At 46.5% G+C, this 23,181-nt stretch overlaps 2 protein-coding genes across 2 annotated transcripts in view; both read left to right on the top strand.

The window, feature by feature from the left end:
• The window catches only part of arfgef3 (ARFGEF family member 3), a 40,054-nt gene extending 30,339 nt beyond the window's left edge, over positions 1-9,715 (top strand). Inside the window, exons 36-41 of the mRNA XM_070977198.1 lie at positions 755-973; positions 1,119-1,290; positions 2,177-2,278; positions 2,609-2,994; positions 3,314-3,794; positions 4,089-9,715. Coding sequence (XP_070833299.1) covers positions 755-973; positions 1,119-1,290; positions 2,177-2,278; positions 2,609-2,994; positions 3,314-3,794; positions 4,089-4,280 — 1,552 coding nt within the window. The 3' untranslated portion in view covers positions 4,281-9,715. The remainder of the gene's footprint in view (positions 1-754; positions 974-1,118; positions 1,291-2,176; positions 2,279-2,608; positions 2,995-3,313; positions 3,795-4,088) is intronic.
• Positions 9,716-16,015: 6,300 nt separating this feature from the next.
• LOC139341372 (high-affinity choline transporter 1-like) lies at positions 16,016-20,494 on the top strand. Its single transcript, XM_070977877.1, has 8 exons — positions 16,016-16,262; positions 17,359-17,472; positions 17,662-17,817; positions 18,121-18,269; positions 18,572-18,715; positions 18,991-19,144; positions 19,356-19,573; positions 19,804-20,494. The coding sequence occupies exons 1-8, from the start codon at positions 16,079-16,081 to the stop codon at positions 20,359-20,361; spliced, it is 1,677 nt and encodes a 558-aa protein (XP_070833978.1). The 5' UTR covers positions 16,016-16,078; the 3' UTR covers positions 20,362-20,494.
• Positions 20,495-23,181: the final 2,687 nt, after the last annotated feature.

A 23,181-nucleotide genomic window follows, 5' to 3' on the forward strand; every position in this document is an offset into this window, starting at 1 on the left:
CTTCAGTTTTTGGTGCCAGTTTAATTCAGACTAAAGATTTCAGCAGATTTTAACACATTAAACTCAAACAACATGCTTCTGTCGCCTTCTGTGTGCTTTTCATACAGCGCTGAAGCACACTGTGTCTCGGCTTTGTGCTTCATGGTGTTTGAACTCAGCTGTTTTGAAGACTTTTCTTAAAATGGAAATATTGGACGGAGTGCAGAAGTATATTATTTTCCTCCTCGTGTTACATATATGTGTTTTTTCTAAATATGCAGAAGAGACCAGGCGTCCTGCCAAAGGACTGCGGTGGAAAGTGACCCAGCTGGCACTTTTCTGATTCATGCGTGTCGTCCTTATAAATACAGAACAGAAGCGTGAAATTAAAAATGAAAGCAGCTTTCATAGAAACAAAGAGGACATGCAGTCTTTTGTTTTGGGATGGGACACTTAAATGCGGTCGTTAACTAACTCACTGACTGTCTTTGCTTGTCTCTCTGCTGCCGTGGTTAAAGGAAAATTGGGTAAGACTGTTTTCTGTGACCTTCGCTGTGATTGTCTGATTAAACTGAACGTGCCCACGTACATTAAGGCTCTGTTCGAGCTCCAAAGTCAAACTAACTGGTAGAGCTGCACAGAGTGGAGGGAATGTGTGGAACGTGTCGGTGCTCTGAGATGTGATAAACCCTGAAAACTGGGTCCGACAGCGTGCAGGTTCATGTTGCCTAAAATGTGCCGCTCGCACATTTGACCCGTTTTCTGAACCCTGCAGGATCCCGTTCCGGACCATCGTGGTGAGCCTGCTGTCCCACCAAGTCCTGCTCCAAAACCTCTACGACATCCTGCTGGAGGAGTTCGTCAAGCAGCCGGAAGGCCACGAGAAGGTCACGCCTGTGACCTCTGACCCCAGCAGAAGCACAGCGGGCTTCCTGCGCTACATCTCAATGACTAATTTAGCCATAATCCTGGATCTGCTGCTGGACTCTTACAGGTTACTGCAACCAGAAAGTCATCTATGCAGATGACAGTGTTTTATGTGTCTGTAATCCTGCTGCTGTCAAACTAAGAGTCGATTGATGATAATAATAATAATAATAATGTTGATCAGCTGACTAATGACGACTGATCCTCTGCAGGACGGCGCGCGACTTCGACACCCGACCGGGTCTGAAGTACCTGCTGATGAAGGTGTCGGGTGTTTGTGGAGCAGCTAACCTTTACCGCCAGTCTGCCATGAGCTTCAACCTGTACTTCCAGGCCCTGCTGTGCGCCACGCTGAGCCAAGCCGACAGCATGACGGCGCAGCAGGTAGAAACCAGCCGTCGGAGCTCTTCAGTCGCTTCATTCATTGTGTACTTTAAAGCTGCAGTCATCGTCACCCGACGCTGAGGTTCCCCTTTTAGCGTCTTTCAGCTTGTGTTCAGCTTTTCTGCCTTGGCTCAGTCTCAGCGCTCTCTGCTTTCATTGAAGAAGCTCTGATGAACCCACTGCATGCTGCCTGCTCAGCACCAAACAGGCACATGAGATGGAGACTAGATGGTGGAAGAAGTGGAACAGCAGCTAGCAGCTAAAGCGTCAGAAGCTGTTCTGCTGAGTTGGTGGAGGGAGCTCCTTGGTAGCTGAATGGTTACTGTACATCCCTCGTGGCCACATGACCTCCACAACCTCACCAATTTGATTCCAGCCGGTGACTTTTAGCCACATGTTACACACCTCTGTTCAGATTAATGCTAATGTTGCTAACACATTAGCCAACTGTATGGTTTGTAATACGCCAAACGTGCACGTGACGTTCAGCTTGAAAAATGATTTATGCAGCTTCAAGTTAATTTGTTTTCACTGACTTTATTTAGTTTTGTTGTTTTTCGTTTGCCAGATGTTTCAGATTTATTTTGTGTTTTCTGTTCTGCTTTTGTGTTTTTGGTAGGTGTAATTGAAGAAGTTCAGTGCAGGTATTTTTATGTTTGGAACAAATGCATCAGAAAATTAATACATTAAAATTTACTAATTCATTTATTTTTCATCTCACACTTTAGTAACCTTTCAGCATCCACCTACTAAGGACACAGAAATCACATATTAACATCAGCAGCCTCCTGGAGACACCATGATCACCTCGTAGCAACGCGTTAGCCGCCGCTGAAGATGAAACCGATAAGAACTCATCAGCAGTCAAAACTGTTTCTGTGTTTAGGTGAAGAGGATCCTGTATGAGGAAGAGGAGGGCAGCTCGGACTCCTCTCACCCTGGTTCTGCTTCCTCAGAGGACGAAGACATCTTTGAAGAAACAGCACAGGTGATGCAAACGCACACAGCTCCTGTTCTGAGTACTAAGAGCTGCACAGAGCCTCATCTGTTATCTTTAGAAATCAGAATTAGAATCAGGACTGTGTGCAGAGGATGAGCAGCGACAGCCACAGAAGCTAAACACTGCAGACAGAGAAAGCAGTACAGGTGCCTGCAGAGGTCAAACATTTGGCTGGATTAGTCGTCCCGCTGCTCTCTTTTCAATCCTCTTTATCGAGGTTTTCCTGAACTTTTCACCCTCCTAATGTAACAAGAAGATCAGTTATTCGTGTTGTTGTTATGTCAAAAATCAAATCATCCACTTCACCCCGCGCTTCAGGTCAGCCCCCCTCGCGGCCGGGATAAACGGCATCACTGGCGAGCCCCCATCCCGTCTCTCAGCGTGCAGCCGCTGGGCAGCGCAGACTGGGCCTGGCTGGTCAAACGCCTCTACAAGCTGTGCATGGATCTGTGCAGCAGCTACATCCAAATGCACCGAGACCTGGAGAGCACGCTGGAGGAGGTGGCGCTGGTGAGAGGAGGAGCAGGAGGAGGAGATCACGTCGTCTTCCTGCCTGTCTTCCAGTCCGAGACGTCCACCCCGACGTCAGCGAGCGGGCTTTCGGCGAGGGGGACGCCGTCAGAGGAGGGCGGGTACAGGTGTCAGACAGCGGATGTGAGCGCAGCGTCGCCGGGAGACACGCCCACCCCCAGCCCAGGATTCAGGTCTGAGAATTTCTGCTTCCCATCAGAACCAAAAATGTGTTGCAGAAGTTGATGCATTCATGGTCAAAGTTCAATTCAGTTGAACCTTGTAGAAAATGAGCGAGGTGCACGCCGCTACGGCTCACACAGCTAATGTGCTAACATGCTAACATCAGTCTGAACACAGCCCTGGCTGTGATTAAAAGAAGTCGACGGGCTTGTTTTCAGGGCTGCGGGTGTAAAATGCATCGCAGGGTGTGTCTGTTGACTCTCGTTCAGTGCTGCATGCTGTCCGTCCAGCCGTCCACTCACAGCAACCGCGTCTCCTGTCTCTTCACAGCTGCACAGGCAGTCTGCCCCACCACTTCCGGACCGGTGAGAGGAGAGACTCCAGCATCACGGGAAGCTCGGCAGGGACTCCTGGCAGCACCGGACCGGGAAGGAGAAAGGAATGGTGGGAAAGCGCCGGGAACAAACTGTACACCATCGCCACAGACAAAACCATCAGCAAGCTGATGATGGAGTACAAACGCAGGAAACAGCAGCAGCAGCAGCAGCCGCAGCAGAGCCACGTCAACCTGTTCATGAAGGAGCAGGGCCGGGCGGCCGCCGCGGGAGGGGGCGGCGGGGAGAGGAGGGCCCCCGTGGAGCCGCAGAGACCCCCGCAGAGGCCCCAGCATCTGGTGGACCAGCAGGCTCCGCCACTGAGGCACTCGGTCAGCGCGGGACCTGAAGTCCTGAGACAGGAGAAGAGACCACGTTCAGGATCCACCATCAGCTCGCACAGCATCTCTCTGAGGGACTCTGAGGCTCAGATACAGGTACAGAGCGAGGGGCCGTCGCCCGCCACACGAGGTTAACTCTGTTTTTGTCTCGTTCGAAAAGTTAGCAGGTTAGAGAACATTTACTGTCAGTTGTTCAAGATGTTTCAGACATTTGCAGATATTAATATGATACTGAATTGTGGTGTCAGTCACAGCATTTATGGCATATCTCACTTCTTTAAGGGGCACGTTTAGGAAAGCAGGAGCGCAGTTTAAGTTTTAGATTAGCTGTCGGCCTTGATTGATCACATGACCGTGTGCTCGCCGCTGACTCGGTTTCTCTGCTTGCAGGCTTGGACCAACATGGTCTTGACCCTGCTCAATCAGGTCCTCCTCCTGTCGGACCCCTCGTTCCTGGCGCTCCAGCCGGCGCTCTACCCCTGCCTCAGCCAGCTGTCCTGTCACGTGACCGACGCCCGCGTCCGCCAGGCGCTGCGTGAGTGGCTGGGTCGCGTCGGCAGACTCTATGACATCATTCTGTGACACCGCGGCGAAGAAACGCTGAAGCATCTGATGGAGAGCGCAGTCCGTCTGTCAGCGAAGGACGGAAACAGAAAGATGAGTTCGATTGGTTTGACGCCATCATGTGACGGTGCCGCTGTGTGCTAGGTTGATGAAGGTTTGATTGACTGATGCAGGCTGTGACATCATAATGGTGGAACGGCCTTAACTGAGTGATGAGAAAACTGATGTCATCATCCAAATTTGACGAGCAGGGAAGGCGTTGGCGAACATCATGTGACAGTAGGTCGGAGGATTTGATTGGCTGATGCAGGATGAAGGATTTGGTCAGTTTATGAAGGATTCTGTGATTGGATGATGAAGCTGTCATTTCTGCCTCTTGTTCCTCAGTTTAAGTTTCCACACAAAACACGCAAAAGAGAACACAAACACACACACACGCCGTCAGAGCTTTTAAACATGAAGCCGCATCAACACTTTAAAGGGCCCTGTGGAGTTTTCTAGTAAACAAACCCACAACTGTCAACAGCTGTTCAGCGACATGAAGTGAAGTTTGTCCAGTAGTTCGTCTCTTTGTCCAGCGTCTTTGTCACTTATGGCTTCCACACACCAGACGTTTGAGCAGGTTATCACTTTGTCCTCGCATGTCTCGCGAACAACACACAGACTGCATGAGGTCAAAAACTCCACCGGGTCCCTTTAAGGAACATTATTCCTTTGAACCTACAGTTACTGATAACGATGGGGGGTCAGGGAAGAGCTGCCTGCCAACTCACAAACATGCAGATGCACAAACACACAGCGACAGACAACAAGCAGCTGAAATTAGGCCACATGTTGAACTTAAATGCTGTTTTTATCTCCTCAGAGTCAGAGCGAGGCCACGTCACGTCCACTGGAAGCTTGTTTGGTTGGACTTATGTGAATGTTTTCTATCCAGCTTTAAATACTGTGCGGCCTCATTCACCTTCAGCTGAATGTTTTGCTTTATTTTAACCGAATACCACGTACAGTGTGTGTGTTTTAATGTTCGAAGTGCACGATATACTCACTTATTATTTCTCTTTGACGTGTGTATGCATATTTATGTAAATGCTTTCTTATTTAAAATATTTCATGTGTCATATTTATCATTTTTTAAGAGCTGCTTTAGAGTTTTACAGTTGCACCGCGTCTACAGCTTTATTGCAATGAAGTGCATGAAGTCTGGACTGTTGTAGCTTGAAGAAATGCACAGCATCATCAGTTTAAATTCATTTCCTCAGGCACTAATCAGACGCCGTCTTTTGTACCGATTTCTCTATTTGATCAAAGGACTCGTCTTTTCATCTGTGAAAAGTTGGAAAATCTCCAGCTGAAGCCTCAGATATCTTTTGTGCAGCCAGTGGTCCAGAGCTCCCGTCCAGATGATGCATATTACATGTATATTAGATTTACAGTGTTACATCAGAGAAGAGAACGTTTCAGTCAAGCAAAAAGAACGAGTGAGGATGAGGATGAACCCTTCAGATTTGAGTGACCTCCCCGCCGGTGCCACCCTCAGGATAAGTTTAGCACTTTCAGCTCTGGTTGTTTGGTAAAGCTCTGCTGAGATCGTCATTCTTACGTACTGAACCTGAGACTGAGACCACCAGTCGCTCAGGCTGCACATCTGTGGACGGACCTCTGCAGTCTGCAGGTCGTCAGCTTATGTCTCCAGAGAACGAAGCCATGCAAGTGTTTACAAAGTATAACTCCACCTTGAAACCAGAAAGTCTAAAAACCTCTGACTCTAATCCAGCAGATGCGTAGTTACAGTGTGACTGGTTGTCAGGATGGACTGATTCGAATGTGAGCTGATGAGCTCCTCACGTCTGAGGCTTCGTCCTCCCGTCTGCACTCACTGCTCCCTCTGCTGCCTCGTTCGTGGCCTCATTTGTCCCTCTTGGCCAGCTGTCCACGACCAAAGTGGCACCAAAAAAACAACACGATTCTTCAAGCGACGGGGATAAGCTTTAAATACCGTTTACAGAGCGAGACTCTGACAGAGATTTAGGCCAGAACGACGGCGAAGAAACGCGATGACGAGCGTACGAACTGGAGCATGTCTGCCGTCGAGCACAGGTTTCTGCAGAGAAGCTGGAGTTTCACACTGTTCCAAGCGCCACCGTGACCGAACGTGATAGGCTGAGACACCTGTCAGTCAAGCTAATGCTCCACCTACACCTGGCTTTTGAGATTCTGTTGCTTTTTTAATGAAACAAATCGTAACCTCAGTCACATCTGAGCGTCTGGTGGCCATCAGAGGAACTGGACCTGAAACGAGGCGTTAAGGGTCCAACCAACACTAATTTCTCCACTCCTACATGGATACTTTTGTGTGGCCATTTACTACTTTTTGCAGCACTGAGTTACAGATTTTGGGCTGCACATTAACTTTGCAGGAACCTGAGGAACCAACCTGAGGCTGGTCTCTTCATCTGCTCTTTGATGGAGGCAGTTCAGGTTCTGTTTTATGAGAAAATGTGGATTGGAAAGTTTCAGCTTGCCTGACAGCAACAAGTCAAATAACTGAAGCCCCCCCCTTTGGGACATCAGTGTCTCTCCCGTCACGTGCCCTGATCTATTAAACTTAAAGTCTTCTCACTTTCATCTAAAAAAGCAGCTTCAAATCACGATTTTCTGCTGAATGAGCAACTTCACACCCTGTTCCTGTCTGATGGTCTTTGCTCTAGAGGGCTGCAGTGCACTCTGAACATTTCTCACAGAGGGCTTTGACGGAGCTCAAAATACTTAAATATTTCAAATGTAAGTTTACTGGAGACCTGCAGCCAAACTGAAACATCAGAAAACAGAATCTGAGAAAAGTCTCGCCCCAGTTCCTACGAGGAAATCTGTTCTGCAGGGTCAGTCCTTTGCACTTTTGTTCCGACAAAGTAGTCCTTTCCGACTGTCCAGCGAATGACAAATAGCATTAGTGTGTCTCGCCTCTCTGTCCTGGCCTGTCTCTGCCGTCCCTCGGCCCCTCCCGGTGTCCCTGACCCGTCCCCGTTTGTCCCTGTTCCCCGCTCGAGGGCGAGCGGCGAGTGGACAGATGTTGTCGGCCATCAGTGTGATCAGCAGCAGTTAAGGGGAGGATTTAGCTGGTGTTAAGTCCACGACAGCGTTTCCATCTAAAAAAACGCAGTCGACTAATGTGTCAGTGTCGTGCAACAACTCTCCACCGACAGTTTGCGATGATTCCTGCTTCGCCTGCCTTCGTTCACTGGTGATTATCCTGCTTTCAGCCTGGTGGACATTGTGTGCGTGCCCATGTGGCTTCTGTCAACCTCCAACGATGAGATGAATCTTCTGTCTCTGCTTCTTTTCTGCAGTTTTACTGCTAATGTATGTTTGACATAGCAGCGCTGAGATTAAGAGGAGATTGAATCATGAACGCAGAGGTTGTGGCACGCTGAAGATCACCGCGACCACGAACGTCATCTGCACTCTAAGCAGATTTGATGCTCTTGGGTATAGTTCAATTGTGAAGAGGAGCTCCAAATCCGTCCATTGTCATGTGTTCCATCAACAAAGTCTTCATAAGAAACTCCGTTTTTAAGCTCTTATTGCTTTCTGATTTGTGCGGCTCCGTCTTTTGCCCTTGTGCTGGAAACTGTAATCGCATTTCTACTAATATTTTACAGTAAAATCATCCACAGTTAGGTCTTATTGTGCAGTCGAGGGATTTGGGACCCTGAACAGATTGAAGAGGCAGTGACCTAGTATACTTTCCTCAGGGCTCAGACGGATTGCTAAAACAGAAGAACTTCCTGAAAAAGCGTAAAAAAAAAACCAACCCAACTTTAGCTGAAGATGTTTTGCTTAAAAAAGTCATTGAACTAGTTTTAGAGAGCTCGTGGATTGGCGAGCGATCGGCCTCACTGACTGGCTGCCTTGTTGGCTGCATAAATCCATTTCTGATGGTTTAGTGTGCAGCGGCCGTCTGAGAGCGTAGGAGTGGAAGCAAAGCAGCTTTGACCGTGTTGCCCTGCTGTCAGGCGCTGATGGAGAAAGCGTATGCATGACCCAGACATCTGACACAGTTTCTAAAGCGGGAGATCATGTGACGGGCCGTCGTATAGAACCAGAGGAATGAAGGGTAACCCCGGCCAGGCGTCTTTGAACTGTGCACTCAAGTCGTTAACTTTAGCTTTGAGTGATGGATGTCCAAGCAAGTCAGGTTTTAGGAGGGTCCAGGGGTCAAGACAATGTTAGCGTTCGTGTTCATCACTATGTCAGACATTAGACGCTGTATCATCGTACAGCTGTGAGAATAATCGTCCTGTGGCGTCCCTGACGTCATCTGCATGGACGCGTCAAACACACCCGATGCTTTCATCTCTGGTTTTTCAGGTGCTACCTTTTGTCCATGAGCTCGTGCACGAAAACAGACATTATGCTCAGAGCTGTGAGACATCTTTGGTGAAAATGGCGCCTTGGCTGAGCTGCAGGGAGACGCAGTGTCAGTCCAGCCTGAGAGGACAGTTGTAGAATGTCTTCACGAAGACAAAGTGTCTCTGCTCGGGTTTGGTGACGTTAACTGCGAGCGTGAAGTTTGACAGATGTGACGGTCTGACATTGAGGTGCATTGTGGGAAATGTAGGATTCAGTTGCTTTGAAGCTTGACTCATGTTAAAGAATAAGGGCAGGACGTCTCTGTCTCTGGTAGTTTGACCTTTGACTTGCTGGAGTACAACTTTAAAATGAACTAAACATATAAACATGCAGTGAATAAAGAGTCGAAGCAGCAGTAATTGTAATTAATTAGTTCAGAGATGTGCAGACAATCGATTTCAGTGATGACATGATGCTCAGTTTGTCCTCACGGCTGAGCGTCACAGCTGTCTTCTGTTACGTCTGCTTCTCCCTCCTTCGCTGCTGCTTACTTTAAACTGGATCTTGAGCTGCTGCACTTGAACCACTGACAATGACAAGATTGTTATTTTTTTTTTTTTTTATTCACTTAAGTTTGCGTAACTCGCTTCTCCAAAGACGAGGTGTTTGTGTGTGCGTGCATGCGTGTGTGTGTGTGTGTGTGTGAGATGCAGACGGTATAAAATATGGCAGGACTTCAGAAAAAAGGTCACCTGAGTATTAAATGCCAACACCTGATTGTTTGTTCCCTTTGGATGAAAACCGATGAGAGCGCTCATTCGTTCAGGCGGCTCGTTTGCCTGTTTGCTTCCTTCGCTGTCGGACTGACGTCCACAGGTCAGCTCATGTTGTGACTGTGATTTCTAAAAGTGTATTTTTTCTGCTTTTGATATCAAAGAAAAGCACCTGTAATCTCTGCTCCTGATGTTTCTAACCTGCTCTGGCCTCCCTCTTCTCCCCTGAGCTCAGTCTTACAGATGTGTAACTGCTGTATGTTTCAAAGTGCTTTTCCAGGAGGCCTGTCTGCTCCATGTGTTGTACAATAAAAGCCGTTTATCTCATGTGTTTGTCATCGAGTTGTACTGTCACATGCCCACATCTACGATAACAATCTGCTTAAATACCTCCTACAGTATTTTACGATCACAGGAATAACTATCGGAGCAGCTGGTGGCTTTCATGTTAGAACTAATTTAAGTCCAGCAAATGCAGTGACTTGTGTTTTCCTGCATTTACTCTCAATCTGCTTCAGCAAGTTAGCATTGTAGCTTGGTGCTAGTCCATTAAGGGCTTTGTTTACAAGGAGGAGGACCTTAAAATCAGTCCTAAAGCCACCACAAAGCAGCTAAATCTGGATTAATGTGCCCTGTCTTCTTGGTTTACAGCCGAGCTAAAGAGGTTTGAATGTTTTAAGTTTTTTGGGGGTCAACTGGTGGATTTCAGTTTTGTCTTTATTGCTGATCCATGTTTTTATTAACAACAGACAGTCAGTCACAGAGTCTGTAGCTGCAGCATCATTTGGTTCAGCGTAGATGTGCAGTTGTGTGTCATCTGCGTAGAAACATACTTGTGCTCTCTTATGACGTCACGCAGTGGCAGCATGTGTAGTGAGAATAATGGACCAATCAGCTCCCTGCAACCCCAAAACAGATGTTTCTCAGACACATGATCCCCAAGACTGATGTCAGACTTTCCCCTTTTGATGTTTGTTTGAAACCAGTTTAAAACAGTTAAACTGGGAACAGGCTGCCTGTGTGTGCTGTATCGTATCGATCAGCGTGCAACCAGTGATGTTTGGATGCATCCCGTCAGGCTTAAGTGTAAAGCGTCTTTACACTTCCAAAACTGAAACTGTCAGTGAGCTTTATCCCATGGGTGAGGCGTGCTAACGTCAGCCATGTGCTCAGGGCAGCGAGTCTGCAGAAAGATCTGATTCTGTTCCCCAAGGATTGGACAAGAGCCTGACGGTCGCTCAGCTTCTCCAGCCACAGCCAATAGTCTTCTTTGAAACCGTCAGTGTTTTCCAAAATGACACAAACGACCTTTTCTGTCATGTATGAGGGAGGACTCGTTAGTCTACCTGCACCTCCCCAGTCCAGGTGAGGTCATTGTTCACCTTCGATTGACTGTATTCAAACCGAGGATTAAAGATTAAAATCAACAGCTGACTTTTTTAATTAATCAAAGTGGAGTATTTGTTGGTGTTTTCTCTTATTGTGCTTCACACACACTCCCTCCACCATGGTCCACACACACACACACACACACACACACACACACACACACACACACACACAGTTGTGTTTTGCTCCCAGCAGCTGTAAATCCTCCCATCAGGACCGGCGACGTGTCTCCTCTCAGCTGGACACACGGACTGTCTGCTGGCCTCATTTCTTCCTCCCCCTCCCCTTCTCGGGTGTTATTTCAGGCTGATCGCTTCAGCCCTGCAGTCAGTGTCCCTCAGAGCTCGCAGCGGACTCGTCCTCCTCGTCTCTCCGTCCACCGTACCTCCTCTGAGCGCCCCTGGCTCCGGCTGGGCTTCGGATCCTCCACCCGTCCACCATGCGGTCTCTGATGGAGAGCAGCTGGATGAAGTTTGGACCGGCCGGCCGGGACTCTCTGGACTGGTCCCCCGGACCCTCGGCTCTGCCCTCCACCGACAGACAGGCATCGGTGAGTTGATCCAAATCTAACAGTAGTGTTAATTAACGAATCTCGTCACTTTTTAATTGATCCAGCTTCAGTTTAAAAAAAGATTAATGCAGCAGATCAAACAAGAAGTTTCCAGACTTCTTGACTCTCTTAAACGTCTGTGACCAGTGTTACAAACAGAAGCATGTGTAGATAATCCAGTAAAGACAGAAAATCTAAATACGAGCTTGCACATGTTCTTGGCTTTATGCAGCAAATGAGCAAAATTCTGGCATTTGGCCAAAGAGATAATATAACAAAGTGTGTCCTATGCCAGGTGAAGTCCTTATTTAAATCATTTTAAAGTTTTCATTTAAATTTTAAGGCCCAATAAATGTTGCTTTTCCTTTTTTTAAATCATTATGGAGGTACTTTAGAAGTGCAAAATTCAATGTGGATTTATTTCTGTGTCTTCTGGAAATGATGTTTTCACACCATCAGCAGTCACACCAAAAGAAATCTTTTCCGTACAGTGAAAAATATCTGCATTCAGTCTAGTTTGTAAGAATTAAAAGAAAATTAAACCACGATCCAAGAGATGAAGCTGTGAAAACATCCTCATCCAGAACTCAAAAACAAAAGCAGCATCGACACTGGAGCGTAAAACATTTCAAGTGTGTCTTTAAAAGCAGGAAACAAAACAGGAACACCATCGTTATAAGTTTTTTTTTTTTATTTCGCAGCTCAGATGAGGTCTGAAGCTGAAAAAACAGTTTTACAGGTGGTTTGTGGTTAAAAGATCTTCTTAATCTTTTGTGTTATTTCAGAAGCAGTGACTCTTTAAAACCAACACTTCATTTATTTGCTTTCATAAAAATCAGATATTTACTTGTATTCCGCTCTTTAAATACTGACATTATATTCAGCAGCTGTGTGCTCAAACGAGTCATGAGCAGTTTTTTTTTACAGATTTACAGATCAAGAGGCCAAACAGATGTTTGTGACTGACAGCGCCCTCTGCTGGCCAGATGTTATCTGAGCACTAACTAACCTTTTATGAGCAAATATGATTTTTTTTGTCTATGATTGTTAATTTCCTCCAACAAGCAGACACTTAGTCTTCTCACTTTCAGCACACTGCATCTAAAAGTTACTTACCTGAAACATAAAAATAATCCTTTCATCTGCATTAAAACAATGAATATGAACATAAAGCGTTATGATTCATTGTGAAACTGCAGTGATTAATGTGAGAATGATGGACAGAATATTTAAAATTGTGCTGTAATGATCACAGAATATATCATGCAATCGGTTTGTTTCTGACTCACAGGGCCAGAGCTCGAGTGAGGCCATCATCAGTGCAGGAGCCATCACCTCCATCGCCATTGCAACCGTCTCCGTCCTCCTCCTCTTCCTCAGCGTCCTCGGCTTCCTGATGTGGCGCCGCAGGCGTGGTTTCAGCCTCCATGGCAAGCTGGGATTGGCCAACGTGATCGCCCTGGAGGACCTGCAGGACCCAGAGAGGAACTGTGAGCTGCTGTCGTCCATCCGACGCAGCCGGAGGGAGCACCAGCTCCCCAGCTCCAGCTCAGAGCAGGACGTGACGGACGGCGTGCTCCTCATGGTCTACCTGCCCTCGCCGTACGAGCAGACGCTCACCAGGATCGCCAGAGCCGCCAGCACCAGCAGCTCCAAGGACATGGAGCTGCTGCCGCCGAGTCCTGGTCCAGAGACAGGCAGCAGAGACGAAGAGGAAGGGATGAGGCTGGACGACAAGGTGATGATAGAGGAGGAAATCAAAGACTGAGAGAGAGGGGAGGCTGATGGCACATCCGGTGATTTCCTGCTGAGGAAAACATCGTCGAACCTTCCTACACGTCAACAATCGACTGCACATCAAACTAAATCTTTAGAGACGCAAGAAAGACGTAAAGAGACCAGAGTCAGAAGAGCTCACATGGCCCTGTCCTGCTGCAACAGACCTCTCTGTAAATATGTACAGATTTCTGAATGTGAACACACTATCTGTCTTCAACCTCCCATTGGATAACATCCTCAGCGATTCTCCTTAAAACAGACAAGTTCAACACTTCTCAACACTCAAGACGACGACACAGACTCACATCGATGCTCTTTGTCAGGAATCAAACCTCTGATTTTCATAACGGTCCACTGGGAGCTCTGTGCACCCTGCTGACACTGCACTGCACCATCCTGCAGCATCACGGTATAAAGATGACTGAAGAAGGACGGAGTGTATTAAACGTCATTTTTTACAGTGTGCATAACTCCTCGTACATAAAGGCTGCGTTGCTCACGCGCTCGTGTTGGTCGCACACGAGGCTGTAAAAATGTACATCTGTATTGAAATCACTTCTATTTTTTACTCTTACATTTTAGCTTCTGTAGCATCCTTTCAGACTTGTATTTCCCCAGTTATGACCAGAAATCAAAGCGAGCAGCAAAACGTCATTACTGTCGTGCAACAGAAGAAGCTTTATTTTGTAATACTCATATTTGTTTACATTTTGGCAGTACTCATGTTTGTCTCATTGTGCGAGCTCTGGATACAATGACTGACAATAAAGTGGAGAATTCTGACTTCTGCAGCTCTCTGTTAGTTGTTTCACAGTATTTCATCTCTCACATGTCAGTAGGAGAACAAAAACATTGTTCAGGCGCTTTAAACGGCTGCTTCGCCAACAAGAAACCTCACTGATTACTGTTCTCTCAGCAGCAAAGGCAGGACGTAGCATGACGTCATTACAGTCACAGTGAAGGAGGTAAAACAGGACTTTAACTTTTCCAGAGACCGTTCACGTCCAGTGTTGGACTGACTAAACTGTCATCAAGTCCTCTTAAAATCCAACAAACCTAAACCAAAGATGGCAGATCATCGTGAGTCCATTCTTTTCTGACTGAAAATAAAAAATGTGATCTAGAACTGAGAACACGAGTAGAGATTATTTTAATTGGTTCTGTTATGTTTTATGTATAAAATGTCCCCAAAAAAAGGGACAAAAACACCCACTGAGAGCTGACACTGCTGTCTCTGTGTGGCTTGTTTTGGTGGCCAACAACTTCAAACCCTAAAGTCCAAAATGACTTTAGACAAGACTCAAAGCATAATGTGTCCTAACTCATGACCTCAAAGTCCAGATATTCAATAAATCACTGACTATGAATATGAGAGTAAAAAAATATCTGGAAACCTACAGCGGCCTGTCTGAGCTCAGGTCCGTCCGGTTTGTCTGCACCGTCAGCGGAGGTGCAGATGAGGCCGCAGCCAGTCAGCAGTCTGATTAAAGTTCACTCATTTTTTAATCTTAAAATGTTTCCAGAAGCACTAAGACTCACATCCTGAACTGAAATATTACTTACTGAGGATTATCCAGTAAAGAAATCTGCAGGATCAGAATGTGGGTTTGCACACGCGTGGCTTTATAGGGGGGAGGGGGGAAAGGGCAAAAGAGCAGAACAGAATTAACGCTAACTCTCCTGTCCAATCACAGCCAGCACAGCTTCGTTAACACACCACAGGTGAATCTAATTAAAGCCTAATCAGTGGATAAAACATGCATATCAAGACCAATGGGACGTCCTCTTCCACATTACGTTGCTGTTATCTGTGATGATATATACTTCATTCATAGTTATATAGAAATTCTTTTTCCTTACCTCGCTCTTCTTGCTGCTGTGAAACTAGTTTTCCCTTCCAGGGATCCATAAAACATTTGTCTTATTTTTCTCAGCAGAAAATGGAGCTTTGAGGAGATCATGGCGTGAGCCGTCCAGACAGCGCCTGCAGCTGAGCGACTGTAAAGTTAAGAAGACATGTTGCTGCCTCTAATTTCCTCTGCGGTCACATTTAAAACTTTAAAATAACTGATCACGCTGTGCAGATTTTTGTTTCATGGTTTGGCAGAGTTCCAAGGGGGGCCCAGCTAGCAGCAGTGCTAACAGATGTTGCCCCACCCAGGTGCCTCCTGTGGCTGTTTGCTTAAGCAAATGGTCTTTAGTTTAGATGTCTTTGTCTGCTCGTGCTGTCTCACTGATCACAGGTTCGTACTGTGTTTGCTGTGCACACTGAACGACCTGCAGCACAGTTAAACCAACTTCTTATCAACCTATAACAACATACAGTAATCTAAAAGCTGATGCCGCTCAGGTGATGTTTGATAGATGCTGAACAAAAGCTCTTGAGTCTTCCTCTGCAGAGTGTGGACAGGTGCGTGGACACAGGATGTCCAGTGGTCAGACTGCAGCTTCTTACACAACAGAGGAAAGTGAGCAGAGGAAGTTGCAGGAAACACGATGCCTTTGGTTACAGCACTGCAGGCACACAATGAACCAGACTGCTCTGAGGAGACAGCAACACGTTGAGGAAGGGGGGGGAGCCACGTGGGCCCATGATGAAACCACGAGTGGCAGCTTGCTGCTTGAACGCTCTTTTTCTGCTATATTTGACCTTTTCTGCACAGTTTGGTTGTTTCTTCATTTCCTTCATGAAGAAACCGTGAGTGCAGACATCCTGGCAGAGCTGCATCACTGTGAGCTCCAACAGCGAAGTGATGCAGCTGAACTGTAGATCAACACGTCTTTTATCCCCTGCTGGAGAAAATGCGCTGCAATGCTGCCTGGCTTGTCAGTACAGCCTGAGGCTCATGTGGCAGCCACACCCAGACTCTGACAGTCAGTTATTCAGGTTGGACGGGTGCCTCAGACTTCAGCCGAGCTGCGTGCGGCTGCGCTCTGCATTGCGCGCTCTGCGCCGCTCCCGGACACCCAGCATGGCTCTCAACGTCCCGGGGCTGATAGCCACCATCATATTCTACGCGCTGGTGCTCGGGATCGGCATCTGGGCTTCCATCAAATCCAAACGGGATGAAAGCAGGACGCAGGCAACCCACACAGACATGGCCCTGCTGGGGGACAGAAAGATCAGCCTGGTTGTTGGCGTCTTCACCACAACCGGTGAGTCTGTTCTGAGCAGCGGCTTCAACCTGCAGCTTCACTGCTGTTTCCTTTATAACACAAGGCAGACTTTGTGTTTTAAGTTTGGGTCATGCTTCTAGTTTTGTGTTCGTGAGGCTCTGCATGCATTTGTTATTGGATTTCAGTGCAGTTCAAATCAGTGAGGTCAGCGCATGCTGCTGTTAAATGCTGGTGGCATATTGGAAAGTTTGGTTAGGACTGATGTGTCTGAATAATCCTGTGAGTGATGGATGCATGTGAATGACCAGACACAAAAGGAAACTCACTCACTCATTCATTCATTCATTCATTCATTCATGATAACCATGTTAGGCAGCTTGAAAAAGTCTCATTAATCTCTGCAAACAAAATTTAATATTAATCAAGTGTTCCACAAATCATTCTTATAATATTTGCTGTACAAGATGGATTACGAGGCATCGGCTTCATTTTCAGGGCTGGTTTTAGCCTGCTAGTGTGGGCTGGTAGCCAAGAGGTTAGAAAAGCACACGAGCAGCCTGAAGGTTGCCGGTTTGAATCCCTGTCAGACAGCTGACAGCCGGTCAGCCGTCAGAGTCGAGCTCCAGCTCACGGCTGCATGTCTGCTGCTGAGTGGACTCAGTGGAAGGCTTCATCATCTTTTCACTGGATGGACTTGAGAGCCAGTATCTTCTTGGAGAAGTTCAACCACCCTGCACTGATTGTTTTACAGTGAACAGACACATTCATTTATCATGATCACCCCGAGCAGTTTGCCCTTAATGTTAAACCAAACCATTACAAATGTTCTGGGGACTGTGACTGCTGTTCTGTCCTATTTGTTTGCTTTAAGTAGTTTTTGACTTATTGGAGAAAACACCTGATATTGTCAGTTAAATGTAATCAGGTAAGAAATTGTATTATACAAGCTTATTCTGTGCAGAGGGTCGTCTTCAGTTGAGCTCATCAAGGAGTGAAAATACACCGTGTGTGTGTGTGTGTGTGTGTGTGTGTGTGTGTGTGTGTGTGTGTGTGTGTGTGTGTGTGTGTGTGTGTGTGTGTGTGTGTGTGTGTGTGTGTGTGTGTGTGTGTGTGTGTGTGTGTGTGCACCATGCAGCCACCTGGGTTGGTGGGACCTTCATCATCGGCACAGCTGAGACCGTCTACGACCCAAAGCTGGGTCTGATCTGGGCTGTGATGCCATTGGCAGCGACGCTCGCTTTCACTGTTGGTAAGATTTTTTCTAAGTAAGATAAGATCTTTTTAAGTAAGGTAAGATCTTTTCTTTAATCTTGTATCAGCTTTAAGGTTTGTGGTCTGAAAATGGATCAATGAAGAGATGGATGAGAGCGCATGAAACGTTTAACCTGTAACGTCACAGTGGAATCAGAGCTGCAGCTCTTTTCCGTTTCTCTTTCAGGTGGTCTTTTCTTCGCTGAGCCGATGAGGAACAGGAAGTACGTGACCATGATGGACCCTTTCCACATCAAGTATGGAGACAGGCTGAGTGGACTTCTGTCCGTGGCGCCTCTGCTGTCCGAAATTATTTGGGTGACATCAACGCTGATCAGTTTGGGTAACAGTCTATCAAACTGCATGAACACGTTTCACTGAGTGAACTTGTACAGCATTTGTGACTGTTTTTATTTGTGTACTTCTTCAGGCAAAATGCTGCAGTGCTTTTGTTGCCTCGCTCTCTCGTTTGCCATGTTTGTTAGTGCAGCCTCATTAGGTTTATTATTATTGTTCTTTAATGTTCATTTCCTTCATGGAGACACCCAGAAGTTACTCAGAAACATGCGTGAATGTGTCTCTGTATACGCGTGTGTGCTCTTTGTTTATTCTGAATGTGCATGGAAACTGCATGTGTGTCTCATAGGAGTAACAATGAGTGTGATCCTGGATTTGTCCTACGCCGTGTGCATCTGGATCTCTGCTGCTGTGGCCATCACCTACACCCTGCTGGGAGGCCTCTACTCTGTGGCCTACACAGACATCATTCAGCTCACTCTCATTTTTATCACCTCGGTAATTTGGTAAACTGCATCTGAGTTAGCGCGGACTCATAGCTGTTACAGTGACGTCCATAGAAACATCAGATGCTCCGTCATCTTCACTTGTATGAACCAGACTGTGATCAAGTTTGCATGCTGATATTTAGCTCTAAGCATAGAATAAATGCATGTGCAGCTTCACAGAGCCGCTAGCTGGGCTGTAGCCTCTAGTCAGACTGTGAGGTTTCTGCTTTTAAAGGACATCCACATCACCGCTCAGTGACTTTCTGACACAAGCTCTCCTTCTATGTGTGTTGGTTGTGTGTGTCTGCTCAGTGGTTGTGCGTCCCTTTCCTCTTCATGAATCCCGCCTCCGTTGACATCACCACCACGTCTTTCAACCACACCTTCCAGGCTCCCTGGGTCGGCACCCTGACTGCAGACAGAGCCTGGATGTGGATCGATATCTTTTTACTGCTGGTAAGGTAAAGAAAAGCATTTGATGCTTTGAGACTGATCAAGGCTGACGGTGTGTGGTAGGAGTGAGATGAGCAGCTGAGGGAAAAGGCGACTCAATAAATGGCTGAAAGCACAGATTTTGGTCTGGTCCTTCCTCTTACTCAAACCGCACACTGCCTGCCTTCTGATAGCTTTGTATTATTTGCTGTGTAAAATGAATGTTGGTGGATGGTTACAGGTAACTACTGTATCTCTGAATCTCTCGTTCCTTGCAAACATTTCCTTTTCCCTCCAAGAGTATAGGAGACCTCGGTTTCCAGGACTTCCACCAGAGGACGCTGTCAGCCTCGTCCTCAGCCACGGCCAAGTTGCGATGTTACGCTGCAGCATTTCTCATCCCCACGTTTGGGATCCCTCCTGTGCTCATCGGGGCTGTAGCTGCGTCGACGGGTAAAGCAGCAGTTTGAAATTGAAACTAGATTTGACTGAATGCAGAGATGTGCTACCAGAGGAACCAGAGCACGGTGTAGTCATCATCACATCCGTCATACCTGCTCACACCTGTGCTGGCGTGGAGTGATTCGTGTTTGACAGCTGCTGCTCTGCGCTGTGACTCCTCTAACACGTCAGTCTGTCTGATCAGTCCTCTTCTGTCCTTTAGACTGGAACCTGACCTCGTATGGTTCTCCACCTCCGTTTGAACGAGGTCAGACAGGTCTGATTTTACCCCTCTCCCTGCACCACCTAACCCCACCCTACATCTCCGTCATCGGCATCGGCGCCGTGGCTGCCGCCGTGATGTCATCGACGGACTCTGCCCTGCTGTCTGCAGCCTCCATCTTCTCCTCAAACATCTACAAGAAGATCCTGAGGACCAAGGTAAACGTGGAGAGAAGAGGGTAAAAGGTGTAGCCACACTAATCTGTCAGTTAACAGATGGAGATGCTGCTGTCAGTCTGTTACTCCGGCTGGATTTCATGTTGTGTTGAAAATGCAACAAAACAATAATACAAATAAAAATGATGGCTTGAATGAGAGAAGTTTGGAAAGATGTAAAATCTAATCTGTCACTCTGCCGCTGGCCTGACTGTCTTCCTCTTTCTCTGTAGGCCTCAGAGGACGAGCTCCGGTGGGTGATCCGTGTCGCTGTGGTCTTGTTCGGCCTGGCCGGCACATCGCTCACCTTCCTCCACACGGGCGTTATGGCTTTCTGGGTCTTGGGTGGAGAAATCGCCTACATTCTGATGTTCCCGCAGCTGGTCTGCGTGCTCTTCCTCAACATCTCCAATGGTTACGGCGCCACTCTGGGCTTCCTGCTGGGGTTTTTCTTCAGACTTCTGTGTGGAGAGCCTTTGATAGGGCTGCCGCCTGTCATACACTTTCCAGGATGCACCCTCGAGGACGGTGTCTACATTCAGTACTCGCCTATCAGGACCATCTGTATGCTGGTCACTTTTGTCACCATATTGCTGGTGTCCTGCCTGGCGTCTCTGCTCTTCAACAAAGGACTGATACCTGACAAGTGGGACGTGTTTGACGTTAAAGTCCAGCGTCCACCACAAACGCAGATACCAACAGACGGTGCCAGCAGCGGTGAAAACCACAACTCACGACTGCTGTGTGAGAATGGCGGAGCCTCAGATCCCATGTTGGAATCGACTTGTTGAAATTCATCAAAGTCAGTGATGCAACAATGGACGCCATGTTTCTCTGAAGCAGCCAGAAGAACTGGAAGATGAACTTTTGTGTCTTGTGGAGAATGATGTGCTACAAAGAAAAATAAAAGTCCTCTGTATTCATATTTAATGTGTCTATACCTATATTTCAGCTATGATCATTTTGAGAGCATTTACTGTATTTATCACTTCAAACCTTGTGTATTATCTATTAGCACTCCGACTGAAACTTTGAATCAGCCAATAAGCGAATTTCATTGGCTATTTGAAACGTCAGTCATCTGCAAACTCAGTTGTGATTGGCTTAATCTTCACACAGAAGAAGAGAATGAGGCCTTATTGGCTGCTTTGGTTGTTAGGTTTCATTTGGTGGATCTTGATTGCCACTGGAGACAAGATGGCGCCAATCTGCGTTTGTTTCTGAAGCTGTAAAAAACCCCGAAGAAGAGCACATTGCCTGCTGGTTTGAAGGAGAAAACATGTTTCTGTGGATTATTTTCATGTTTTGGACTAAATGTTTTTACCGCAGTGGATCTTCTGGACCTTTGTGGATGTTTTGTGGGATGTTTCGTCAGAGGTGAGTTGCCTCAATGCTGTGTCAGTTTTAAAAACGGTTGTCTGTTGTTGGTTTTAATTGAGCCTCCTGCTGTGAATGTGTCTTAAAGTCGTTTCCATCAATCGATTCATGAGAACTTTAGCTTTCTAACAATGTTTAATAAGACTGTAAATGTGAACGTAGCGTCTGTGTCAATAGGCGAGAAGGCGAAACGCCTCCTGGGGCCCACAGGTGGGCCGCTGGAAAGTTTCCGTTCCGGGTTATTAACTGTTACTCACAGCGACAGTCAGAAAGAAAAATGTGGGAAGTGAAATGAAAGTCTTAGTCAGCACATCTCACTCCCTCTCCATTCACACTGAAACTGTGTTGTCAGAATCTTTCCACTCAGATCCTTTCTTTCGACCTTTGTTCACACGTTTAGCATTTCTGACCACATTTAGCTGTGATGTAACTATCCTCACATCAGTAAACACAAAGCAAACAGTGAGCGGACGTCGCTGTGTCCCATCTTCAGTGAAAACACTAGAAACTGATAGAAGCGAATGGAGCTGCGTCCTCCTCGACTGGACTGACTCTGGTCCGTTGCAGTTTATCATGAGTCTGATCTTTGCTTTAATCAGTCTTAATTCAGGATTGTTCTTCATAAACTTCTTTGGGGTAAGTGTGTGCTCTCTAACAGTTGTACGATAACATTACTGTAGTGATTAAGAGAGAAAATTATAGATGAAATAAACACCACACCACCCTCCGAGACTTTTTATGCACTTGTGGGATTAAAACTGCAGATTGAAATCAGTGAGCTGCTTTAGTAACGTCACTGGAGTCCCAGTTTGAAGGGCTGCTTTACTGTCTTTGGTCCACCAGATGGCACTGTGTTGGCTGAATTCAGTGTCCTGATGCTTCAACTCTTCTCTCAGCACAAACTGGAGGAAAGCCCATAATGTTCAGCTCTGACTGTCCAGGTGTTATTTGCTGCCACCTTCTGCTGCTTCACTGAGTCTATTTTCTCTCCTCACAGTAAGTTAATTCACTTATAAATGTTTTTCTACCTTTGTGTAGCTTGTACATTATGTTTCATTCACTTCTCAGATTCTTTTGTCCAAAGCTGACAATGAGTGGATTCCTTACAAGAAAAATGGAAATGGAAATAAGTCTCTGCTATCCCATCAGGAGCGCCCTGCCGGCATTAACACACAATACATCCACAAGCACTTCAATAGAAAATAAAAAAATACTTATCACAGATTACATCAAAAGGAATCAATGCGTACTTGTGGCTGACTTCCTCAGAAGAGGAAGTGTAGATTAACAGGCAGCTGCTGCCTTTCATCACTACATCACTTATGACTTTACTGTTCAGATGCAGAGCTCGGTGTAGGGAGCTCATTCAGGTGGCGTCTTGCAGCTTTTTAAAGGTATTTGCTTTATTCTAATGTACAGTAGAGATGAGTGAAATGAATGTGCATTCATATTTCTATGGACATATAAAACTGAAGAAACAGCAGGTCTTGATCAGATGTGATTGTGTGTATAGGTATACTGTATTTATGTGATCTCTCACTCTCACTTAAAAAACTTGCTCCCGTTCCATAAACTGATGTCTTTAACAACAAGTTTCACATCGAAGAATGGAAGATTTCAATGTTAGCATCACCACCTCACAGGACAGAAACCCTGAAGACGGCAGCTTCAACAACATCGACTGCGTCATGTTTGACTATGAGTAGAGCAACAAGGTTGAATTCATCATGCATGTGGTGACCTGTAATCATCTGTATCGGCCATCCGATGACCCTCGTGGCCATCTATGCTGTCTATTCTCTGGTACGTATTAAGACTGAAATTTACAGTGTTTGTATGTATCTGTGTCGTGTGTCTGTCCTACAGTCTGGCTGCCTGTAAAGGATCTTAATTTGGCTTTGGGGGCCGGGGGGCCGGGGGCCGGGGGGCCAGGTGTCAGGGGACATGAAATAGTCGTCAAGTCAGTCTGTCAGAACAACTTTCACAGGATTATAAAGAATGAAGGAAAGTGAAATTCTGTCGCCGTTCGTGGTCCCCAGAGGACGAAGCCTCCTGACCTCGTTCAGCTTCTCCTTTTGTACCACCTCAGGGTTGATGTTTTTGGTTTTTGGTGAAATGTCTTGACAAATATTAGATGGATTGCCATAAAACATTATACATACATTCACGGTGTCAGGAGGTTGAAAAGTAAAAGATCACCAGGTCAAACATTTTAACTTGCCCAATACTTTTAT

Source organism: Chaetodon trifascialis, chromosome 13 (assembly GCF_039877785.1).
Source record: "Chaetodon trifascialis isolate fChaTrf1 chromosome 13, fChaTrf1.hap1, whole genome shotgun sequence".
Classification (NCBI taxonomy): domain Eukaryota; kingdom Metazoa; phylum Chordata; class Actinopteri; order Chaetodontiformes; family Chaetodontidae; genus Chaetodon; species Chaetodon trifascialis.